Source organism: Mus musculus, chromosome 12, assembly GCF_000001635.26.
Source record: "Mus musculus strain C57BL/6J chromosome 12, GRCm38.p6 C57BL/6J".
Lineage (NCBI taxonomy): Eukaryota > Metazoa > Chordata > Mammalia > Rodentia > Muridae > Mus > Mus musculus.
This window is the reverse complement of record NC_000078.6, coordinates 83689300-83715207: the sequence shown is the minus strand read 5'-3', so window position 1 is coordinate 83715207 and position 25908 is coordinate 83689300. Positions and strand designations below refer to the sequence as shown.

The following is a 25908-nucleotide window of genomic DNA, read 5'->3' as shown; positions in this document are numbered from 1 at the left end:
ACTTAGATCCAAAATATAAGACACTTCCTCTTTGCTAGACCAAGTCAAGACAAGGAGGCTGTGAAGGGGCTCAGAACGTGACGCTTACAAGCTTGGAGATTTGATATCCAAAACCCAAGCAAAGATGGAAGGAAAAGATGCATTCCACAAAGTGGTCCTACCAACTGCACACGCACACTCTGACATGCACAGGCCTGCATACACATCTCCCCCGCCCCCAACTCTCCCACCCTTCCCCTCCCACACACACAAGGACAACCCATAGGCAGGTCAAGGCGGACAGCAGACTGCCTCGTGCTCACCTTGTAGCACCTGTATTTATACAGGACCACCAGGAGGATGGTCATAATGACAATGACACTGATCATGATGGCCGCATTCAGGATCGAGTGCAGGGCTCTTTGGCCTACAGTCTCAGTGTCTTCTGTGAATGGGGTGTAGATTCTACAGAGGGAAACAAAACACCAGAGTGTTAATGCATATGTCAAACAGCACACTCTTAAAACTGTAATTCACTGTGAGGTCTGCGGTTTAATGAGTCTTTTAGAAGGTGCCTTTTGCAGGTCATCAGTCAACCAAGGATATTTTTATTTGGTTGGTTAGTTTTTGACACAGAATCTAATAAGAAACCCCAAGCTAGCTTGGAACTCACCATGTAGCCCAGGCTGTACTTGAACACGTGATCTTCCTGCCTTTGAATTCCAAGTGTGGAGATTGTGGTCTGTACCACCCTAGCTCTAGGTAATATTTTTTTTTAAATGGTTTTAGAGCTTTGTTGTAGAAATGCAGGGGAAAGAGAGAAGGTAGAAAGAGAGAGAGAGGCCGGCCATGGCCATGTGGAGAGAGAGGGGAAGGGAGAGAGAGAAGGAGGGCTAGAGAGTAAGAAAGGTGAGGGCTAAAGAGAGGGAGGAGGGGTGAAGCAGCACTCAAATAATATTTTTAAATGTAGGCATATATTTTTATTTTAAATTGTGTGTGTGTGCATTGCGTGAATGTGGGCAGATGTTCATGAAGGGCAGAGGCACCCAATCCCTGAAGCTGGTTATGAGCTCTCTGACGTGGGTGTTATGGACCCCTCAGTACATCCACAAGAGTGGTGCACCCTCTTAACTGCTAAACCATTTCTCCAACCCTGTACCCAATAGTTTTTAGCTTAAGAAAAATAGCTATCCTCTAAAATAACGTCTTCTGAGTAAGAGGAAATAGACTATGAAGAGATGAACTCACAGGTAGGCACTGGCTCCATCTAGTGGATGCTTTGTTCTGAAATAATGATCTCACCCAAGGTTTTCTCCATAGCTTAATAGACTCTGTTAAATAACCAGATGCTGCCACAGTAACTACTAAGGCTGGACAACAGTTATTAGAGAGAGGTCACAGGGTTTAAGCAATGGTTTTTTATCTCTAGGGTGACCATTATTGGAGTTGTCTTCTCGTATTTCATTTACATAAAAATACCTTTTTTAAAAATATTTATTTTATTTATATGAGTACACTGTAGCTGTCTTCAGACACACCAGAAGAGTGCATCAGATCCCATTACAGAAGGATGTGAGCCACCATGTGGTTGCTGGGAATTGAACTCAGGACCTCTAGAGGAGCAGTCAGTGCTCTTAACTGCTGAGCCATCTCGACAGCCCCACATAAAAATGCCTTAATTCCAAGTGCCAAGGCTTCCAGCACAATGACCTTACTTCTGCCCTTACAGCAGGTGTGGCCATGAGACTGCATAGTGACCAAGGAACTCTGAACAAGCTATAGAGGTAGTTCCTGCAGGGAGTGCTCTCGGCTACATGATGCCTATGTCCCCTTCTCAACTCCCTCCTGCTGTCAAATGAAAACTGAGGCTCTAGTCTGGACCCTAAGGAAATCTAGGACCTAAGCTGAAGAGAGGAGCACACATGCTTTGTGAATAAAAGACCCGGATACCAATCTGGACTGCCTACCCCTGCACTGCTCTGTGGGAGAAAGAGGAATGTCATTTGAGTTTCTATAACAGTCTCGTAAAACAGGGTATGGTGGCACACACCTGTAATCCTCACACTCAGGAGGCTGAGGCAGGATCAGAAAGTTGAGACTAGCCAAGACTACACAGTGGATTCCAGACTAGCCTGAGAAACAGTGAAAACAGGCTGTTATGAGAAATACTAGGATCTACTCCCAGTAGATGAAGGCAGTTGTCTTTAAAGACTTAACACACAAGCCAAGATAGGGACCATAGGAATGTGGTTGCTTTGCTGTGTCGCTCAGCCTGGCCTGGAATCTGCATCAGCACAAGATGGACTTGAGTTCCTGACTGACCCGTCTCACTGCCAAGTGATTAGGCATATGCCATCATGCTTGTGTCTCAATCACCACATGGTGGTCCCCCAAAGCCATGGTTCCTAAACCTCTAAACTTCCATGAGCCATTTGCTAAGTGCTAGGATTTCAGGCCCTGCTACCATGTCTGCTGGCTCACAAGTAAGAATTCAAAAGGTTAGAACTAAAACAACAACAACAACAAAACCAAGACATCACATCATCACTGCCATCATCCCCACTGCCTCTGGCCATCAGGAAAGATGGAAGATGGTCCACAGATCTTTGAGAGGATAACAACAAGCTACGAGGAAAAGCCACACCAGCCCAGAGAACGAAGCACTTATACATACAGCTGACCGTCCTTCCGGGTATAGAAGCTGACTGATTTGATGGTGGCCACGACGACGACCATGCAGAGGGTCACGGGGACAAAGAGCATGATGACATGCTTGGCTCCATATTTCAATGTCAGCTCTTCGTCTTCCTCCTCATCTTGTTCCACCACCTGTCTTGAGTTACTCTGGGGCCGCCCATTAGATATTGGCTCAGGGTTGTCAAGTCTCTGCCTGTCATGCTGCTGCTGCCGTTCTTGGCTGTCATTCTAAAGAACGAGAAATGCATTCAGTAAGCCGGACTCTCAGCACAAGGCATCCTGGAAGACATACACCTGGGATGTGTGGTAACGGCTCCACCAGGACTCCTTACAGACAGTGCTAATGTCTGGATTATTATTTACTGCTGTCCCCGAGGAAGCCAGGCCCTCCCTCCCGCTTACCTGGGTCCTGGCTCACTTCACCCCTCCTTCTATTCTCCTCCTCAGGCAACCATTCCCCCCTTTGGAGGCTTGGCTTAAATACTATATACTTGTACCAACACTTCTTCTTTATGATTTCTTTATTTTGTGTATAGGTGTTTTTCCTCCATACATTTCTATGCACCACACATACACCTATGTCTACAGAGGCCAGAAGAGGGCATCAGATGATCCCCTGGAACTGGAGTTAAAGATGGTTGTAAGCTGCCATGTAGGAATTGGGAATTGAACTTGGGTCCTCTGGAAGAGCAAGTGCTCTTAACCACCACAGAGCCAACTTTCCGCCTCCAAATGTTCTTCATGCAGCTACAAACTTAGTAATCTCATCTTTTCAAATTCATGAAGTACTCCCTACCTGATTTTAGTATTGTTGTTGTTATTTTAATTTTCCCAGACAAGGTTTCTCATGTATTCCAAGCTGTCCTGGCTATAGTCTCATTCTGTAGACCAGGCTGGCCTCGAACTCCAAGATCTACCTGCCTCTGCCTCCCGAGTGCTGGGACTCATTATTAATAGTACTTTAAAAAGCATATAGTGGTGTTCAAGATATCTCTCCATATTCTTTCTCACAACACCATGTAAGACTACAATTATGGGGCTGGAGAGATGGCTCAGTGGTTAAGAGCACTGACTGCTCTCCTGAGCTCAGTTCCCAGCAACCACATGGTTGCTCACAACCATCTGTAATGGGATCTGATGCCCTCTTCTGATGTGTCTGAAGACAGCTACATGGTATTCATATGCATAAAATAAATAAATTGTTTTAAGACTACAATCACTTTTTAAAATTGCTTAGTTAAAAAAAAAAAAAATCTCCCAGCCAGGCATGGTAGCCACATCTTTAATCCTGACATTTGGGAGTTTAATGTCAGCCTGTTTGTAGTGAGTTCCAGGCCAGCCAGAACTACCCAGAGGGACCCTAACTCCAAACCAAACCAAACAAGCACTCTCCTCAACAGCACGCAGGCCTTCAATAACTCCCACGTTCCCGGTCCTCATCTTCCCGCCCTCACTAAGCCTGAGAAAGAACGTAAATGCTAGATGGATGGACTGAATGAATTTATAATCTTTTTTAAAATCCCACTTTCCTTGGATAAACCCAGGTCTCATCCTGTTATAGTCATTCTTTTAAAAAACAAAAAAACCCTTTTTATTGACTCTTTATGAGTTTCAGATTATGCACCCCAGTCCCACTCATGTCTGTCTTTCCGTATTTGCCCTCCAATCTCGCAAACTCCCCTGCAAAAGAAAATAAAACAAAGACTCTCCCAGGGACGCTGTGGAGTGTCCCACAGTATATATACCCCTTTGCCCCAACAGCTTCACTTGCAAATGTTCATTGCACGAGTCTTTGGTCTGGCTCGAGGCCTCTGGCTTCTGCTACACTATCAACACTGGACGCTCACTGGGAGTCCTCTTAAACATCCTGTTGTCGCCCTGTGTCATGAAGTCCTGCAGCTTTGGCTTTGCAGGGCTGACCCCGTCACGTGTTTCAGCAGCTCACACAGGAGCTGTTATGCTCATTTTTGCTGTGCTTAGCTTCCTGTCCCCGTGCTAAAAACTGACCCCAGAGCTCCATACATGCTCAGCAAGAGCTTTTCCATTACCAAACTAGGTCTCAATTCCCGGCTTTACTGTGTTTTTAAGTGTATGTGTGGGTGGTGGTGGTGGTGGTGGTGGTGGTGGTGGTGGTGGTGGTGTGTGTGTGTGTGTGTGTGTGTGTACAGATACTTGGGTACATATGATGATATGTGAAGGCATGTGACCTTATCCAATGATCCATCTCATTGGCCCCTGGCTTTTTCTCATTTTTTAAATTTATTTTGGTATTTTTAAATTCATTTGTTAAAACAAATTTTTCCAATGGTAAAATGAATAAAAAGAACAGTAACAGAGCTGGTGAGACGGCTCAGAGGGCAAAGGGACTTGTTGGCAAACCTAACAATCAATTCCCTGAAACCACATGATGGAAGGAAAGCCAACTTCCAGTGTTAATAGTTACTGTTGGTAAACAGTACCTGATTAAGCTAAGTTCTTTCAGGAAGGTGATTGAAAACACAACCTGCCTTCAAATCAATCTCTCTCTCTCTTATTTTTTTTGTTTTTGTTTTGTTTTTCGAGACAGGGTTTCTCTGTATAGCCCTGGCTGTCCTAGAACTCACTCTGTAGACCAGGCTGGCCTCAAACTCAGAAATTCACCTGCCTTTGCCTCCCAAGTGTTGGGATTAAAGGCGTGTGCCACCACTGCCCAGCTTTCAACTACAGAGTGTGACTATTACTGTGGAGTCTTACCGCCACTCATTAGCAGCACACTCCATGGGCACATGGCTCAGCAAATAACGGTGCCTGCCACCCATCGGTCCAAGTCTGACAACCCCAGCTTCATCTCTGAAACCCATATAAAGGTGGGAGGAGAAAGACTCCACAACGCTGTCCTCGGACCTCCAGACACATGAGCGCGTGCGCACACACGCACACAATACTAATACACTCCACATTCAGTAACAGCATAAAATTATTTCTATAAAACAGGGACTATGACATGTGCATATCCTTTGATTTTTCACTCTATTGCCATCCCTTAACAGGTGAAGAAATAGACATAGCTAGTGAATGTCAGAGGGTCTGAACCCAGGACAGCCTGCTTCCAGAAAAATGTTCTCCTTAATCTATCATTTCCAAAACAGTATGGGAGCTTGGGAGACTCGGAGGGGGCTAAGGGTCTCTTTAATTTCACTTGCAGCAGACCCATCTTTGGGGGTGAAAATGCTCCCCATAGGCTTAAATGTTTGCATATCCAGTCCTCAACTGATGATGCTATTTGGGAGGTTTAAGAGGTGTGGTCGCAGGCTTTGTGATTTCAAAAGCCTCTCCATTCCCAATGCTGTGTGTGTGTGTGTGTGTGTGTCTGCATGTCTGTCTGTCTGTCTCTATTACTTCCTGCTTCAGCCACTCTGCCTGTCTGCTGCCATACTTCCCTGACATGATGGGTGATGGTGATCGTCTATGCTGCCCCTGTAAGAATGAACCCAAATAAAGCCCTCCTATAATTTGCCTTGGTCATGGTGTTTTATCACAGCAACAGAAAAGTACCTAAGGCACGGTCCCACAAGTAGTCAGGAGACTTCTACTGTATCCCAGACACTCTGCAGTAGCAATAGTGACATCAGTAAGCTCTGGACTCTGAGCTGGGTGTGGCGGGCACACCTACAGTTCTCAGAATTCAGGAGCTGAGGCAGGAAAAGTACAAGTTTGAAGACAATGTGCTAGTCCCTGGTCTCAGAATAAAATGTTAAAAAGGGTATGTAGCTCAGAGGTAAAGCATTGCCTCCAACTGCAGTCCCACAGAAAGGGTCCTGGCTCTAGAAACTCTGCTCTTTTAAAAAGGTCCTTTTAGGGACAGGTATAAAAAACTTTATTTGCCCTATCAAGGACTTGAGACTTTATCCTGTGAGCAATATAAAGTCATAAAGACTAAAGCACACCCATACACACACACACACACACACACACACACACACACACACACACCAGAAATAAACTAGGCTTCTATTTTCCCAGAGAAGGAAGAGATCATGTCAACAGCTAAAACTGTGATGTCTGCGTTTAGCAATACAATTCTAACTAAATGATGAATTAATGTTTACCATGAACTAAATATGGGTGTGACTTTCTTGGTGCCACAGCCCTGGCATCTGTCTGTATGAACAGTTAATTAGGCCAGAATAGATCGCTCCTACACTGGATATTCTGGTTTGTACAGAGCATGACCCCACCCTGCCCTGTCCTAAGCAGAAAATGGTCTAGGAGCGGGTGGCCTCCTTAGCAGCGAGTGGTTTTCTCTCACACAGGTCTCACACTCACTAGCTCTTTCTCTTAGCCCTTACTTAGTCTTTGTGTTTTCAACTTTTAGAAGGTACAACTTATTTTAAAGGTTAAATGATTTTAAAGAAAGAAAGTATGAAAAAGTGTACAACAGTTCCTCATTTTCTTCTGAAGGTTTAAGGTCTCCCTGCTCCTGAGCTGCTGTCTCGTAAGACCCAACTTCTGAGTGCTACTGAGCCGAGCTGGAACCCAGCGCCCCCGCTACACAAGGCTGTGCTTTGCTCCTGCACTCAGAGGTTCTTACACACCAAAACAAAGACATCTTCTTTTTCTTTTTTCAACTTGAGACAGGCTTGCTACTCTGTCCTCCAAGTTAGTCCTGAACTTATGCCCAATCCTGTCTCAGCCTCTGAAGGAGCTGGGACTATAGGTCCTGTGTCCCTGTGCCTGTCTCTTCATGTTTCTATTTCTTAGCTTTCTAGGCAGTCACACAGCCACTGTAGAAATTCACTGTGCTTATTTGCCTGATCCCTAACAGTGGAAATCTAATTTGCTTCCAACCTTTTGCCTTACAAACAACACTGCAGGGCAGGCCTCCTTAGTCACTTAGCGACACGTATATACTTACCCAATGCAGTTGTAGAGCAAGTTCTCTGAGGAATAACTGCTGAATCAAGGTATATTTGAAATTCTATTACATTTGCCAACCTGCCTTCATTTCTGAGAGATTGCGCCAGTTTAGAGTTTTGCCAGTGTAGAAAACTGTTAACTTCACAATCATGGGAGCTAATGCCTGGATTTCTTACCAATCTGGTAGGTGAGATACAAGGTCTCAGTGTAATTTTAATTTTTACTGAACACTTAGGGCTCTTGCATAGGACACAGGCTTAGTTCCTAGAACTTTCATGGTAGCTCAGAACTGCCTGTTCTCATACATATAAAAAAAACTTAAAAATTAAACTATATTCGTGTCTTTTGCCATTCCCTGGTTACATAAACTTGTTTCAGTTTCTAAGTACTGATTACTGCATTTGCTACAGTGTGTGTTGGTGGGAGGTGGGGAGTTGGGGGGGGGCGGAGCTGAATCTCAGTCACTTGAACACAGGGCACTGGGAGCCAGGAACTGAGCAGTGAAGTGAGACAGACAAGGTCCTGGACTCCTGAGCTACTCTGGGGCAAGGGACACAAATAAGCACAATTACTACAGTCTGGGACCACTCTGCAGAGAATAAACAGGTGGTAAAGGAACACCTGGGATGTGATTCCTTTTGGGCATTACCGCAAAGACATCAGAAAGCCAAGCCGGGTGGTTAGAAAGATTTACGGTCCCACTGAGCAGTAGAGCTACGAACTCTGTGTCTTAGGGTCTCCTAGACCCGGCCCCTGCCAAGAAGCTTCTGCGCTGCTCAGACCCCAGGAGGGGTCTGCAAGCCCTTGGAGTAGCCTATTGGGCTGTTTACAGATGCCTTGGGACACACCAGCAACCTAGACTGTGATCTCGGAGGAGGTCAGAGTTAGCTTGGCCCCTAAAGGGGGTAGAAAACAAAGGCCAACCATGTTTGTATAGACCGCTAACAGTAAAAACCTTGGCCATTGAGGCTTGAGTTTGTTCCCCTGGTTGAAAATACTGCAAGGGTGTTGTCACATGCTGTAGCCAGGAGAATTAAGCACTGTCTGCATAAATCCACTGGAATCTCAAGCAGGTGCCCTCTGGCCTGCCTGAAGTGCCTTCTTCTATTACCAATGATAATCTGTATTTTTTTTTTTTTTTTTTTGGTTTCTCAAGATAGGGTTTCTTTGTGTATACTTGGCTGTCCTGGAACTCATTCTGTAGACCAGACTGGCCTCGAACTCAGAAATCCACCTGCCTCTGCCTCCCAAGTGCTGGGATTAAAGGAATGTGCCACCACGCCTGGCAATAATCTGTATGCTTTCACTGCAATCAACTGTAATAGTGAACACTATCATTTTCCTGTGGTCTATGAGGCCTCCCACTGAATTACAGAACCAAGAATAGTCTAGGGACTCCTGTCCCAAATGTCTTGTCCTCACGAAATTACAAAAACGGTGCTAAGAGAAATTAAGGAACAAAAGCAAAACAAACAACTACACCACCCACAAAGTGCATCAAAGGAACAAGCAGCAAAGAACAGGGAATCTACAAATGCAAGAAACTCTTGGCAGATTCTCTCTGGGACATATCAAAGCTTATCTCACGCTAGGATAGCCACCATCAAAACCACCCCTACCAAAGACTGGCTGGATGTAGCTCAGTCTACAGGGCTTGCCAAGTTAGAGACGCAGCTCTAGGAAAATAAAGAGGAAATGACAAGTGGTGATGTAAAGAAACTGTGGCCCTCATACTTTGTTTTCTGGTACATAAAATGATACAACCACTAAGGAGAGCAACATTCCTGAGGTAGGTGGGGTTAGCCATGGTGGCACAACCCTGCATTCCCAGCACTCAGGACATTGAGGCAGAAGGACATTAAGTTTGGGGCAAACCAAGACCCTGCTCAAAATAATTAAAAAGAGCATATGATCTAGTGATCCCACTTTGAGTGTATTTACTAAATTACTTAATTGCAAAGAGGATTTCAAAGAGAAGTGTGCATAGCCATACTCACAGAAGCACACTATCCTTTATAGCCAGGTGGCAGAAGTCCAACAACTCAAACATCCATTGACAATGGATACCAAAAAAAAAAAAGCATTATAAATATGCAATAGAGAATTCCTCAGCCTTAAAGAACTCCTAGGCAGACACGGTGTGCACACCTGTAGTCCTGGCTATGTTGGAAAGAAGACAGGAGGGAGTAGGAAGGAAAACAATGTGACAAGAGCCGGGTGTGGTGGCGCACGCCTTTAATCCCAGCACTCGGGAGGCAGAGGCAGGCAGATTTCTGAGTTCTGAGGCCAGGCTGGTCTACAAAGTGAGTTCCCGGACAGCCAGGACTATACAGAGAAACCCTGTCTCGAAAAACCAAAAATAAATAAATAAATAAAAATGTGACAAGAAATCCTGTCACACTATGACATGGGTGACTCTTGAGTGCACGGCACTGAGCGAAGTAAGCAAACCAGGAGAAGGCAAGATCTAGAGTGTCACACTAAGAACCAGAAAAGATAACTCATCGTGCAGATGGCAGGGCAGTTCAATGGTTCTAGAGCACACTGTGAATGTGGTTAATATTAAACTATGAGTTAAAAACTGGTTATGATGAGTCAGGCAGTGATGGCATGTGCCTTTAATCCTGGCAATGGGAAGGCAGAGGATCTCTGTAAGTTTGAGGCCAGCCTGGTCTATAGAATGGGTTCCAGGGCAGCCAAGACTACAGAGAAATGCTGTCTTGAAAAAACAAAAACAAACAAAATCCAACAACAACAACAAAAACAGAAACAAAATGGATGAGATGGTAACTTTAAACTTTAAACTTTAAACTTTGTGTTATTTACCACAATCAAGAATTTTAGTTAAAAGATCTAAATAAATATAGAATTATACTATTCATGGAATAAGACCAGCATTATGAAAATATCAGTTCCGCCGGGTGTGGTGGCGCATGCCTTTAATCCCAGCACTCGGGAGGCAGAGGCACGCAGATTTCTGAGTTCAAGGCCAGCCTGGTCTACAAAGTGAGTTCCAGGACAGCCAGGACTATACAGAGAAACCCTGTCTCGAAAAACCAAAAAAAAAAAAAAAAGAAAATATCAGTTCCAAAAATCCTCTACACAACATAGGAAGGGAATCAATGCAATCACAAACTGCCAGTTGGCCTTTTAAAAGAAAGGTTTGCAAAGTGATTGGCAAAACCACTTAGGACTTAAATATACAAAGTAAATAGACCAGCTGACCTTGAACTCAGAGATCTGCTTCCTGCCTCCTGCTGTTGGGACTAAAGATGTGTACGACCAGGCCCAACTATTTTATTAAGAACCAAAACCAAAATAACCACCACCTTGTTAAACAGTGATACCAAGACCTAATATACAATTACAGTAATAGCAGGAATGTGTCACTGGTACAAGCACTAACTGATCAGTGGGACAGAATCGAGGCCAGATCTGTGAACCAGTGTGTGCCAGGGCACAAAGACACTTCACTGCAAACAACAGTCTTCTTCAAGCGCAATGCTGATCAAGGACATCCACAGAGAAACAAACTCTGACCCATATTGTGTTACATACACAAAATCAACTTAAAACAGACCACAGATCTAAATGAAAGTTGTCTTTGAGCCTGGGCTGTGAGCTGGGTTTGCCCCAGCTTCCCAAATAAGAAGTTGAGATAACAAGTGTGTGTCATGATACCCAATAACAGATAAATTATAAAGCATATAACTACCAAAAAAAAAAAAAAAGATTTGGAAAGAAACTTAAAAAACAGGATAAGATTTCATAGATAACTTCACAAAAAAAGAAACCCCACATTTCCAAGAGAAAAAAAATGACAAAAAGGACTTCACTGATATTCAATGATTTGCAAGGTATATGTATTATAACTTACATATCCAGAACATAAAGAGTCCTCACAATTTGAAAATGGGCAGCACACTGCACCAGACATCTCACTGGAGAAGGTTCATCAGCGTGATAAACAAAAACATTCAACACCATTGCTCATTAGAGATATGCAAATTAAAGACTAAGAAATGCTAGCACATACATTCTAAAAGGTTTGAAAGCTTGGGACTGACCCTTGAGGGCTGACGAGGGTGGGGTGGCTGCGAGGCATATCAAGAATCCAAGAATGCAGTTATTCAACCAATTTGGAAAAGTGGTATTATCTCAAGAAGCTCACCACAGCCTGCAACACTGGGTTATTTTCTACTCTTAGGCATTTACCCGAAATAAATGAGCACATGACCATTTGAAGTTTTGTAACTGAATATTTGTAATATGTCAAATTGAAACCTCCCCCAAATATTGAAACAAGGAACTGGCCAAAGAACTATGGCATAAGCATATAACCGGCTACAACTCAGAAATAAAACAAGACTACTGACATAACACCCATCAATTTCAAAATAATTATGCTAATTAAAGAAGCCAGACAAAAAAAGTCTGTAAGATTCTATTTAATTTTGAGTGAGCCTCGCCTTTGATGGCTGAGCCATCTCTCCAGCCCAGCATGGCTCTATTTATATAACTTCTGGAAGAGTAACCCCAGAGGGAGGTGACAAAAAGACCTGAGGGTGGTTGCTAGGGGTGGGGAAAGGCATGGGGACAGCACAAAGGGAACATGGGCAACTTGGGGGTAATGAGGCCTGCTCTTTTCTTCACTACAAAGAATTTTATGGATTTTTACGAGTATTTATGCATGCTATAAGTCATCGCATTGAGCCAGAAGTGGTGGTGCACACCTTTTAATCCCAGTGCTTGGGAGGCAGGTGGGTCTCTGTGAGTTCGAGGCCAGCCTAGTCTACAGAGTGAATTCCAGGACAGATAGGACTGTTATACAGAGAAACCTTATCTTGAAAATTAAAAAAAAAAAAAAAGTCATCACATTGAATCCTCTATGTATAGTTAACCATATGGCAATTATTCCACAATGGAGCCATTCTTAAAGACTGTCAGCGAGGTACAGTAGTACATGCTAATACTTTCTGGTTGAGGCAGGAAGATCTTGAAATTGAGGCCAGTCTGGGCAATTCAACAAGGCCCCATCAAAACAAACTGGGCCTAGTGGCAGTCGATCATCACGCCAGCATTGGGAAGCTAAGGCCGGTGGGCCAGAGTCCAGTCTACACAGTAGGATGGACTCTCTTTTAAAAATAAACAAAATAAAGTTTAAGTATCTTTTTAAAGGAGTTGTAAAATATGCTTTGAGTTCTAGTATAGCCAGGGCTACATAAAGAGAACCGATCTTAGAAAACAAAAAAGAAAAAAGTGTTGTCGGGTAGTGTTGGCGCACGCCTTTAATCCCAGCACTTGGGAGGCAGAGGCAGGTGGATTTCTGAGTTCATGGCCAGCCTGGACTACAGAGTGAGTTCCAGGACAGCCAGGGCTACATAGAGAAACCCTGTCTCGAAAAACCAAAGAGAAAACAAAAGTGTTTAAAAACTGTTAAAATGAGTTGATACTAAAAATACATGGTTTCCAAAATTAAAAATCTTATTAACTACTAAAATGGTTTAGACATAGTGTTATTTTAAGAGAAATTAAAGGCAGAAGTTTTTCACAGGCATGGTAGCTCTGCCTTTATCTGAACACATGGGAGACTGAGGTAAGAGGATGATGGTAAGATAAAGGCCAACGTGGGCTACATGAAAGGCTCCAGGACAGCCATGGTTACCAGAACACTGAAAAAAATTAAAAAAGAGCAAGCAGTGAGCTTTTCATTAAGAAGTCCCGACAGCAGCGACGTACACTGAAGTCCTCAGTGCACCGCACTCGTTCTCAGTAATTACCCACAGGCAGACTGCACGCCCCTTGTGGCTGCAGAGAGGCTCAGGGGTTAAGAACTCTCACCAGGGTTCAGGTCCCAGCACCCACATCAGATCTCACTCCAATCTAGGTGATGAGATGCTCGTACAGACAAACATGTAACCTGGCCTCAGACTCACAGAATCCACCTGCCTCTGTTGCCTGAGTATGAAGATTAAAGTCATGCATCATCACTTCCATTCCTGATTAGAAAATCTTTTAAAACACAGAAACATTGGGGCTGGAGAGATGGCTCAGCGGTTAAGGGCACTGACTGCTCTTCCAGAGGTCCTGAGTTCAAATCCCAGCAACCAACCACATGGTGGCTCACAATCATCTGTAATGACATCCTGTGCCCTCTTCCGGTATGTCGGAAGATAACAACAGTGTACTCACATACATAATAAATCTTTTTTAAAAAGTCACCGACACAGAAAAATCTTAATAAAAATTGCCTTATAGGGCCGGGGCGGGGTGAAAAAAAATTGCCTTATATGCCAAATAACACAGTCTCCAACTTGAATAAAGTTGGGTATTTGCTTGCTACACTCTAGATCGGTGGTTCTCAAGCTGGGGGTCGCGACCCCTTTGGGGGTTGGACAACCTTTTCACAAGGGTCACACATCAGAGATCCTGCATATCCGATATTTATGTTATGATTCATAACAGCAACAGAATTACAGTTAGGAAGTAGAAATGAAAATAATGTTATGATTGGGGCCACCATGACATGAAGAGCTGTATTAAAGGGTTGCAGCGTTAGCAACGTTGAGAACCGCTGCTTTAGATGCTTAGAACATTGTACAATAACAGTTTTAGAAATCTTTGGGTTTTAAAAAACATCACCTATCAAACATCAAGTCCCTTTACCATTAGTAAGATTAATACATAGCAGCCCAAGATAAGACACTATTTTCTGGACTCCTGAAGCCTGTGGTTGCCTCTGTTTAAGAGGTTACAAGGATATGGTAAAGGCAAGAGATCTGTGGAACAAAAGAGGGTTTACATGGTCTCCTCATTATGTCACCTACCAACAAATAATGGTGATTAAACTTACATGAGACTGCCAACTAAGAACGATTTGGTTAGTCTTTTCCAAAATGATTTCTATTTATTATACTTGTGGTAGGAGTAACCACTTTAATCTTGACCCTACTTGTTCAGGATTATAACAGTTTTAAAATGCAAAGTCTTACATTCTAGCTACAGGCTCCTCCCACTCCTGGTCCTCCCAAAACATTTAAGGTAGGAGCGTACTGAGATTATTCAGTAAATTATCTAAAATTTACTGATGGGAAAGTGAGGAACTCTAAATCTTCAGAGTATAAAGAAAGTCTTAAGGCTCAATCTTGATGCATACACGCGCGCGCACGCACGTGCGCACACACACACACACACACACACACACACCCCTCAGAGACTAGAAGAGGTCCTCTGGAGCTGGAGTTAACAGGCAGTTATGAGCCACCTCATATGGATCTATCTTGGGTCCTCTGGAAGAGCAGGAATTGCTTTGACCCCCTGAGCCATCTCTCCAGGCTCCCCTAATCCTCACTTGTGACTTGCCTTTAATGACAGCTTTCACTAGCAAGTACAAACTACACAAGGCAGGCTTGCAGACCTGAGACTGGCCTTGTCAAGGTTTCCCTCCATCTTGGTTGTACCTCAGAAAATTCTACCGATTCCCTAGACAGCTCCTAGGCCTGCTGTGGAGTCTGCCTCCAGTCAGTAGTGCTTAGCTGACAGGGTTACAACAGACAGATTTAGTGTGTGTGGTCTGTGAAGAGTTTGTGTATATACCCTGTATCCCACCCCTCTCCTGAGCTCCCAGCAGTTTACCTTGCATTGTATAATCACCGTCACTAAATACTTACCGAGCACTGTCAGAAACTGGCCAGCACTAGAAAACATAAAACAATGCACTCACTTCTTCCTAGAGAAGAGTACATTCAAGACAGATAACGTGGAGCATGCGGTCCTTACATATCATGCAGATGGGCAAAGTTTCAGTTGGGGTGACATGAGGTTAAGTCCCCCCGCAGAACAGAGTAAAACAAGTGCAGTTTGGGGTCCCCTAGCACCAAGGCTGTGACATTTCCCCTCAGCTTAATGTTTAACAAGAAAAGACATTCGGCAAAGTAGAGCAAAGCTGCCCCGGCCTCAGCAGCAGCCGGCACTGACACTGTACCTGGCTCCGGATGGCGCTGCTGGAGTGGCTGTCCTCAGACATCTGGGCATTCTGGAAGTAGGACAAAGGTGCAGGTATCTCTGTCATTGGAGCAGCTGGACAGAAATACCTTCTCAAAGAAAACAAAACCTCTTGGGATTCTGAAAAGGGAAAACAAGACTTTATGCTTTGAGGTGGCTACGGCTCATTTGTTTTTAAACTCTCACGAATTTCATTCTGGAAGAACAAACCTTTCTCTCATGTGTTCTCCTCCAAGCTGCCTAAAGACCTCGAAGGGCTGCTGTCTTGTGTTGGTTCCTGGATTAAGTATAAAGCAGAATTTTATCAAGCCACTCGTAATTAGTCAAATCCACTTGTACCTGTTGGGATTCAGACCCGGGACAAACAGCTGAGGTGCATATTTCATATGCATATTTTATCTACCAAGACAGGAACTGACCTCCAGGTTCTCCCAGCATTCCTCAGTCCCTACACGGGCTTCCGGTCCCCAAGAGGCTCTCCTACATAATCCAAACATTTTGGTCTCTTTCTGCCCCCTCTCCATTTTCTCTCTCCCTGTGTGCACATGTTCTTTCTCTTTCTCTCCCTCCTCCCCTGTCTCCTTCCCCACTTTAGGACCAGTGAGCCCACCTGAGAACTTCTTCCTAATAAACCTGCCTTAATTGACTTTACTCTGGCTTGAATTGGCTCACTTCACCAGTGGAGAAAAACTTATCATCTGGTGTCCTGACTCTGGAGGAGTTGAGGCCCCTGCCACGTGAGAATAGGGGACCACTCCTTTCCCCCATCTTTCTCTGCCCCTGATGCGACAGACTTTGGACTCCAGGTGTAACCACCTCCCAGCAGCCTTGGAAGACAGAGTGTCAGAAGCCAGCCTCTGGGGGAGCCTTGGGTTCAAAGACATTTGACCTGAGGCTAATCCCCCAACCCCAACTGTATAACCCCAGGCTTATGTGCAGACGATGTACATTTGAGCCTTTGGTCCCCGGCAAAGCCTAGAAGAATGGGTGCCACCGCATCTAAAATTGAAAGCTTTATCCAAATTGGTCGGAACTCCATAAGTCCAATTCTTGTGAACCGCCTTCTCACCTGCCCGCTTGACCACAACAGTTTCAGCAGCCGACCACCTCCCCACACACAGCTCCAGGTGCCACCTAGCCCCGCCCCCAACCCACAGCCCCCAGGTCCATGTGCTGCCTCACTGGCAACAGTGATGGTAGGGAGCAGACTGCTACTTAAATCACCCGCTGCCAGAAAGATTACGAAGTGGTTGCCATCTTTACCATGGGATAAAGAGGGTGGAACCATGGCTTCACCACCATCTTGATTAAGGACAAGAACATGGCTGGCAGATAACCCTGTTATGGGTTCAAGAAAACAAAATAAAACAAAACCAACCAAACTAAACCAAATCAAACCAACCAAACAAACACAACATACCTTGCTGGGTGGCCCTGACAACCAAACCTTGAAACATATAATAACACACTTGGTATTAATTTTGGAGACATTACATGTTAACACTTGTTAAAACGGGTTTTGTATTCTGAAACTTATGCTCTATGTCTTCACTCTTTAAAAGGTACTTTATTCTAACATCACAGGTACAGTGTAGAGCAGATAACCTCAAACTTTATCTACCCATCTGTCTATATTTTCAAGGCTAAGCCTAAGATGGATAAGGAGAAACAAGCAAAGCTTGTCTGTTCAGATATACTTCTGATAGACAGACGGTCCTCAGGCACTTCAGAGACCTGCTGAATATGGCATTTAAGATGCTTAAATATATCACGACAGAGATTTCCAAAATATAGCAGTGCCCTGCTCCAAGGTCTCCAAGATATGGGCACAACAATGAAGGACTCCACCTGGATTGTGGCTACACCAACCATATTTGTCCCAGTACCTTGACCCCTGTCAGGACACTGCTGTAAATGTGGACAAAGACACCAGAGCTAATTGTCCCATGGTGCCTAAGACAAGATTAGGTTGGTCTATCTCATGTTCCTTCTCCACAGAGGGCCAGAGGGGCACGCAAAGACTACCTCTGTTTTCAGGTGGAGTGGCTGTCTGGGCAATGGGTAAGTCTGTCATTTTAATTGTTACTTAGGCTACTTAGATTACAATTCCTGCTTACTCAGGTAAAATTTGTCCTTCTCAGGTCTCTGAGAGGTTGAACTTAAGGAACTCATTTTACAGTGAGTGCTCCAAGTGATCAACCACCATACCTGTCTGTTCCAGCATCCTGCCAACTGGGGGTGGGGGGGGTGGGGGGGGGGAAGGGTGTCGAGACAGGGTTTCTCTGTGTAGCCCTGGCTATCCTGGAATTCACTTTGTAGACCAGGCTGGCCTCGAACTCAGAAATCCGCCTGCCTCTGCCTCCCGAGTGCTGGGATTAAAGGCATATGCCACCACACCCGGCCCTGGAGAAGGGCAGGACAAAGGTGAGCACAGGGCTGAGACCACTGTAAACTGTCTTTCATATTCATCTTTCTCCTTCCTTCCATGCAAAATTGAAACAGAAAGTGGGAACACCTTAAGTAACGTATTATGCTCACTTTACCCATCCATTTTACAAGAAAATCAGTGGCTGAGCGTGGTGCCACATGCCTTTAATCCAAGCACGCACAGCAGCTAGCCGCCTCACAATGAGACCCTGTCTCAAAATACAAGGAAGTCAACCATCTTACCCTGTCTGGCATCAAAAGATCCTAACCCACATACAGGACTCTGTGCAAAACAACGTCCCTGCCTCTAGGAGCTTACAGGAATGCCGACTAGGTTATATTACACTCGTTTTATTACTAGCAAAACTACTGCTTACAAAGTAACGAGATCTTTAACATCAATGCTCCCACTATATAAGGAAACTTGAGATTCTGCACAGACAGTCCAAGTATTTATTTTAACAGGTAAGTTACAATGGGTGGGACTGTGTCCTTTAAGTCGTTTCTTTCAGGCTCACATAGCCTGTTTAGCCATTATAAGGAACCACACTGGGGCGTTCTGGGACAAATCCTCTAAGACCCACCAATAACACACCCATCACTTTAGCATGCTCCCAATGCTATTTTCAAAGTTCTTTTCATAATCATTATTCTGTTTGACTCTTTAAAAAAGTTCCCATGGGAGCTGGGCAATAGTGACACACCCCCTTAATCCCAGCACTCAGTAGCATAGGCAGGACAGATCTCTGAGTTTTAGGATCAGTCTGGGCTACAGACCGAGTTTAGGACAGCCAGGACTACACAGAGAAATCCTGTCTAAAAACAACAACAACAACAACAACAAAACCCAAACAAACCACACACACCCCCAAAATTTTATTCCTGTACTGGCTGGTTTTGTGGTGTGTGTGTCAACAAAAGCTAGAGTCATCAGAGAGGAAGGAGCCTCAGTTGAAGAAATTCCTCCATGAGATTGAGTTGTAAGACATTTTCTCAATTTATTATCAACAGGGGAGAGCCCAGCCCAAGGTGGGTGGTACCATCCCTGAGCTGGTGGTCCTGGGTTCTGGGAGCAAGCCAGTAAGCAGCATCCCTCCATGGCCTCTGCATCAGCTCCTGCCTCCAGATTCCAGCCCTGCTTGACTTCCTGTCCTGACTTCCTCCAACGATGGAGTATGATCTGGCAGTATAATCAAATAAACCCTTTTTCCCCAACTTGCTTTTCGGTCATTGTGTTTTTGTCCGCAGCAGTAGAAACCCTAATACAGTTCCCTGGGGGTGGGGGTGGGGTGGGGGAGGGGGCTGCAGTTGGCTCAGTGGTTACAGAGCACTTGCTGCTCTTGCAGAGGACCCAGGTTTGCTACCCAGCACCCACATGGTGGCTCATAATCATTCATAACTCCTGTTTCAGGGCATCTGGTGTCTTCTTCTGACCTCCACAGGCACCAGGCACACAGATGTGTACATTTATGCACACAGGCAAAACACTTATACACATAAATCTACAAAAATGTCTGAAAATAAATAAAAGGGACAACTCTCTTTTGAATCCCCTATCCCCGGTTCCAGGGAGTTTTCTCCTTACCTTTCAAACCCCTCCCCCCCCCCCCCAAAATTTTTTTCTCTAGAAGACTCTGCGTTCGAATGTCATAAACATCAAGGTGAGGCAATGTGCCTGTGCAGGGTTAAGGGGCAAATGAGTAACACCCCCAATCCAGATTCCAGGTGGTGAGGACACTCAGCCGGGGCTCCTCTGCTCACCCAGAGAAATCACACGACTCCCAGGAAGAGCCTGATGGAATATGATCAGAAGGAATAAGCCCCGAAGCAGAAGCAGGCCATGGCCAGGTCATGGAACAAGCACACACTCCTGGGACAAAGGGGGTAGACCAAACGGAGTTGATTCGGATCTAACAACAGCCAAAACCATCACTGGAAAAGGTCAATACCCCACTGCCCAGGCAGCATGGCAGAAGACACTTGCAAAGTTGATAACATTCTCAGCTGAGAGCTATGAACACCAGAAGCCAGTAGCTGACTAGAGACCTGGATGGCAGAGGGAGGAGGGAAAGGGATATAGATTTTGGTGCTTTTCTTTCTGGACAGCCACTGAAGACGGACACACCGCAACACCTTCCTGATATCTAGCTCCTCTCTCTCAGACACTTGTGTGGAGATGAGGAGGCCAAAAGGGACAACAGTAAAAAACCAAAATGCTCACTAACAATCAGATCCTAGCTATGCAGCTGTGCTGCTAACCTCATATACACAATAAGACTAACTCCCAATGTCCGGAGGACCTTACCTGACAGGGCCAATCTATACATTTACCCAAGACAATGAGCAGACTACCTCTTACTTAATCAAATTGGACCTCATACAAATAGCTCAAAAGGTAAGGCCAGGCAATGTGTCTCTTGACTGCTATAAACAGACGCCATTCCCTTTTAAGGACGCCACCTGTTTCTGCCCACAATGTATTTTCTTTACTAGAACTTTCCTATCAGTTCTGATCTGATAAATGCTTCTTTACCCTCTGCTTTGTGCTTGCTCCAAGCACAACAATTTGGGCAGTCGGGCAAAGGAAAAAGAAGTCATTGTTTTGATGAGCAATGGCAATTTCTATCAGACAAAGACTAGGAGCTGGGATGCAGCCCTGTGACAGAGTGCTTGCACAGCATGTGCAGACCCTGGGATCCATCCTTAGCATTGGGGAAACCAAAAGCAGAGATACAAGGGAAGGAAAAGCCACAGCCTATGAGTAATCTCACAGCTTTAGATGTGCTCCACAGAGAAGCCGATGCAGGGTCTGGAGAGATGGCTCAGTGGTTATGCAATGTGAGGACTGGATATACGATTCCTCAGAACGTACCTAAATACTGGGTGGCTCTGGTGGCTTGTCTCTAATTCCAGAACACAGAGGCAGAAACTGGGAATTCCCCAAAGCAAGCTGGCTGGCCAGACAAGCTATATTAGTGAGTTCTGGGTTTGACTAAACCCATAGCTCAGTGAAAGAAGTGGAGAGTGAACCAGAAAGACTCTACAGCCTCCAGCACACACCCATGTACACACACCCACGTAGCGGAGGAAAAAAGAAAATCCATCCAGCTAGAAAACCTCCTCTCAACACCAAAACTTCTAAAACATCTCAGGAGCAATGTTTAAAGTTTCAGAATAGGTTCCTAAAAGAAATTCCCATTCACTAAAGCACCCACAGCATTGGAGATGTAGCTTGGTTCATAGAGTACTTGTTTAGCACACACCAAGCCCTAGCTTCAATCTCCTTAAACACAAACCAGTATGGGTTTGAACACTTGTAATTCCAACACTTAGAAGAATGTAGGCAGGAGAGTCAGAACTTCAAAATCATCTTTGCCTACAAAGTAAATCTGAAGCTAGCCTGAGCTACAAGAGACCCTAATTGAAATTTAATCAATTTTAAAGGAAAGAAAAAAAAAACAAACACAAAAAGGTACTTTCTAGCCGGGCAGTGGTGGCGCACATCTTTAATCCCAGCACTTGGAAGGCAGAGGCAGGCGGATTCCTGAGTTTGAGGCCAGCCTGGTCTACAGAGTGAGTTCCAGGACAGCCAGGGCTACACAGAGAAACCCTGTCTCGAACTCTCTCACCCCCCAAAAAAGCCAACAGGTACTTTCTCCCATCTCACTGTACACTGAACTCATTTTCTAACTCTTGAGACAAATGTAAATAAAACTGGTACACTACAAAACATCTTCAGTGAGACATAAGCATGGCTTTATCACCACAAAGAGCCTGTGGCGGAATGTCCCTAAGCCACTTACCCAGCTTCTACCACTTTAAAAACTACCAAAATTATTTTTTTGCTCTACATAAATGGCTATAGTGCTAAAAAGCTTTCAAGGTGTGAGGCAGGAAATAAATAAATAAATAAATAACGTTTTCAAGCTCTTGATTTATTTTCCTACCAATCAGGCTGCTGCCGCCATGGCCTGAAGTGAGGACTCCATTTCCTGTCTTGAAGTGGGGAAGAAGAAGACTCAGACTAGACACAGACATGTAGTCTAGGCAGAAGTTTATTAGCAAGGCACATACTCCAAAGAGAGAGCTGAGGGGCCTACAAGAAAAGGCAGAGGGGCAGAATAGTGGGCTCTGTTCTGAGCTGCAGACTTAAAGACGTCATGATGGAAGTTTGGGAGGTGGGTGACATATTCATGGTAACATGGCACTTCATCCCACCAAGTGGCGTTCTGACTCTCAGAGGACAAGAGTTCTCAAGACCCAGCTTTTCTTGTTTTACTCCCTCATCTCTCCGCCCTTTGAGTCTGCCGAAAGCCCCATGATCTCAAGGTTGCCTGTCAAACAAACTAAAGCTTTATCATGAAAGCTGGGGCCAGGTATCACAGCTGACAGGCAGACTGCACAAACAGGCTGTTCCTCTCTTCCAGGACCCTCCACACCCTCCCGCGCCCCACGCAGTTTTTCCTACTTATCTCCCTGATAGGGAACTCAAACTCTGATTAGAGTTTGAATTTTGATTTACTTATTTTGGTTGGTGGGAAGCAAAGATGCTTGGAAAGTGTCCTGCCACTAAGTGCCATCTCTCTCCTTGGCTGTCTGTCTGTTTGGGACAGGGTCTCAGAATGTAACCCTGGCTGGGCAGCAATTTGCTATGAAGATCACGCTGGCTTCAAACTCAGAGGTCCTCCTACTTCTTCCTCCTGTGCACTGTTGTTAAAGGTGCGCCCTGGTGTTTCTGCATTTATGGAGACAGGTCTTGCTCACGATGCTTGTGCTTGAGGTCCTCCTGCTTCCAACTCCTGAGTGCCAGGATTACAAGTGCGTACCATCAAACCCTGTTCTACCTGGGCTTCTAAAAACCACAGTGAATGTAAGCAAACCCTCAACTGTATTCCAGAACTTGACTTAGGAATACCCAAGACAGACCCATGATCCATAAGGCAGAGAGAGCGAGCGAAGCATTCCCCCAGCCCTACAAGACATGTTCTGAAAGTAACAGAACTAAAAGGAGCAAGGGCAGTGATGCAGCCGGTTGAGGGTGGCTTTTTCCCTCTTTCCATCCCACTCCACCTCTGCGAACCATCTGTGGTAGAGACAATTATTATTCAGTAAATATCCTCTCCTTCCACCAGTCTCCCCAAGGGAAGAACGGTTACCCTTCATATCTTCTAATTCAGGATCCTTGGAGTCGATCAACTGTAGACTGAAAACATTTGGCACGTAGATTTCATTGTTCTTCATAATCAACACAATGTAAGGATTATTTACGCAGCATTTACATTAGTGGGTATTATAGTTGAGAGATGATTTAAAGTACACCGGAGGATTTATAAATAATATATTTATTTTTGGTTCATATTTTTTCTTCAGTGTTAGGAATCAAGCAAGGTCTCTGAACATGACTACACTCTTACCCGCAAATACTACTGTTAAATGTAAGGACTGGGACATCCTCAGATTTTGGAAACTAGTAGTCCTAGAACCAATTCCCTGAGATTGCTCTTTGGTCTCTTTCTGGGTAACAGCCATCACCTATTCTAAGTCTTTATGTGAGCTCCTATACTGTGCCTTTATCAATGCAATCTTAGCTGATGGACACTGGCAGATATATGTGAGCCATGCTTGTGCAGCTGTCCTTGCCTTGAGAAGTCAGCAGAGTGGTTTGATAGTCTTTGTCCCCTCAACCTGGGCCCCAGGAGAAGATGCTCAAATCAAAATGGTCCCAGCTGAGCCACACATTCCACCCTGAAGCAGAGCCCTGAGTTAACTTAAGTGCTCTAAGCTGTGAGGTTTGGAGCTCTGCTATGGAGACTTATTGCTGCAACTTATTTCAAAGCAATGGTAAAACTGGCGGGCTCACAAGACACAATGAACATGAGCTAAAATCAGCTCATAATTTATTTCAAACCTTCAGGATTAACTGTATTTAGAATATGGATTTTCTTTTGGATTCTGTAAAGGCAGTATATGCTCAATAGTACATCCGAGAGCCTTAGAATCACAAGAGTAATTAATATCCATTTAGGTCTATGGTGAAACACACCAACAGTCTCAAAGTATATCAAGACAGTAGGATCTAGGGAGTTAGCTCAGTGGGTAAAAGCACTTGCTGTCAAAAGGAGCAGAGCTCAAATTCCCAGCATCACATCCAAGCCAGGCATAGTTCCTGCGCCTACAGTCCTAACACTGGGAGGTGGAGACAAGAGGCTCCCAGGAGACTGACAGACAGCCCACCTAGCTGAAACAGCTTCGGCTCAATAAAGAGACTGTGCCTTATAAAATAAAATTGGTGCTCATGGTGCAGCCCGCGTCTGACAAGCAGAATTTAATCCCCAGCGCCCACATATCGTAGACAAGAAGGATTCCATAAAGTGATCATGTGTGTTATAACATCTGTGTGCCATGGCGCACGTGCTCCCACACACACAATTAAGTTTTTAAAAATTAAGCTGGGTGTGGTGGCAGATCTCTGTGAACTTCAGGCCAGCCTGGTCTACATAGTGAGTTCCAGGAAAGCCAGGGCTACACAGAGAGTCCCTGTCTCACAAAACCAAGCAAAACAACAACAAAAATTAAATAAAAAGGCCCAGGGGGCGGGGGTGGGGGTGGGGGTGGGGGGAGACTTCTCGAGATGGCTCAGACAGTAAAGGTACTTGTCCCACATACCCGGAGACCTATGCTCAGTACCCAGTACTAATATAAAGGTGGGAAGAGAGAGCTAACTTCAGACTTCCGAATATTACTATGGAAGCCCCCCCAACCCTGCACACAAAAATAACATTTTTGTTTTTTAAGTAAGGCAATAAACAGTGGAGAAACGCTCCCCCTGTCCTCCTCTGGCCTCTGAATTTGTGAGCATATAGGCAAAGACTTCAGCTTTGCATATAAAGTAGAGGTGCACACACATACATATCACACCCACAGAATAAGACTCAACATGGTCTCTATCTGTACTGTCAAACAGACTACAGGCCATCCTAGGTTAGATCAGGTGGATGAATTCGCTCTACTCTCGAGTCATTCACCATCTCTGTTATCCAGGCTGGCCGTGATTTTCCAGCTCAGCCTTCCAAGTAGCTGGGACTCCTAAAGCACCGCCTATACCTGGAAATTATAAAGACTCAACCCAAAGTTATTTTAATAATTCTGTAATGAAGTTATTTTTATTGTGAGTCAATGTCTCTACCTTCTGTGGAAATGGATGGAATACAAGTATTTTTAAATTAAAAACGAATATTTACATCTAATTAACTTGCATAAATTCTTTCTGCTTTCACTCAAACAAGGAACTGGAAAAGACATCTGAAAACCAAATAGGGATTCTTGGAGCAGCAAATAGGAATCAGGTTTCTTTTAGACAAGGAAACACTGTGCCAGGTGCTGGGGATACTGTAGTCAGGGGTTGCTTCTGGTCACTGAAGAGCCTCCTAACTATCTAGAGAGGACAAGTTAATTTGACACGGATTTCCTGTTAAAAATGAAACTGTTAGCTACACTGGATTAACAAATCATTAAGACTAATTTCAACTGCTTCTTGTTACCTTTAAAAATGTGTCTGTGGGGCTGGAGAGATGGCTCAGCTGTTAAGAGCACTGACTGCTCTTCTGAAGGTCCTGAATTCAAATTCCAGCAACCACATTGTGGCTCACAAACATCCGTAATGAAATCTGATGCCCTATTCTGGGGTGTCTGAAGACAGCTACAATGTACTCACATATAATAAATAAATAAACCTCTAAAAAATTTTTTAAAAAAGTGTCTGTGGGAACATTTAAAACTAGTATTTGTGGTTCACGCTCATCTTTCAAGGGTACAATGGTACAGAGATCCTTCTAAAACAACACCAGGCCTTTCATTCCTATCGCTGACAATGCTCCCTGAAGCTTCCGTGTTTCTCAGCTTCTG

General features: G+C 44.5%; 1 protein-coding gene across 1 annotated transcript in view; it reads right to left on the bottom strand.

Annotated features, from left to right (window-relative positions):
* Psen1 (presenilin 1) overlaps nucleotides 1–25908 on the bottom strand; it is a 46944-nt gene that overhangs the window by 19888 nt on the left and 1148 nt on the right. Inside the window, exons 2-5 of the mRNA NM_001362271.1 lie at nucleotides 15787–15853; nucleotides 15557–15696; nucleotides 2654–2904; nucleotides 303–444 (exon numbers count right to left, since the gene is read on the bottom strand). Coding sequence (NP_001349200.1) covers nucleotides 303–444; nucleotides 2654–2904; nucleotides 15557–15643 — 480 coding nt within the window. The 5' untranslated portion in view covers nucleotides 15644–15696; nucleotides 15787–15853. The remainder of the gene's footprint in view (nucleotides 1–302; nucleotides 445–2653; nucleotides 2905–15556; nucleotides 15697–15786; nucleotides 15854–25908) is intronic.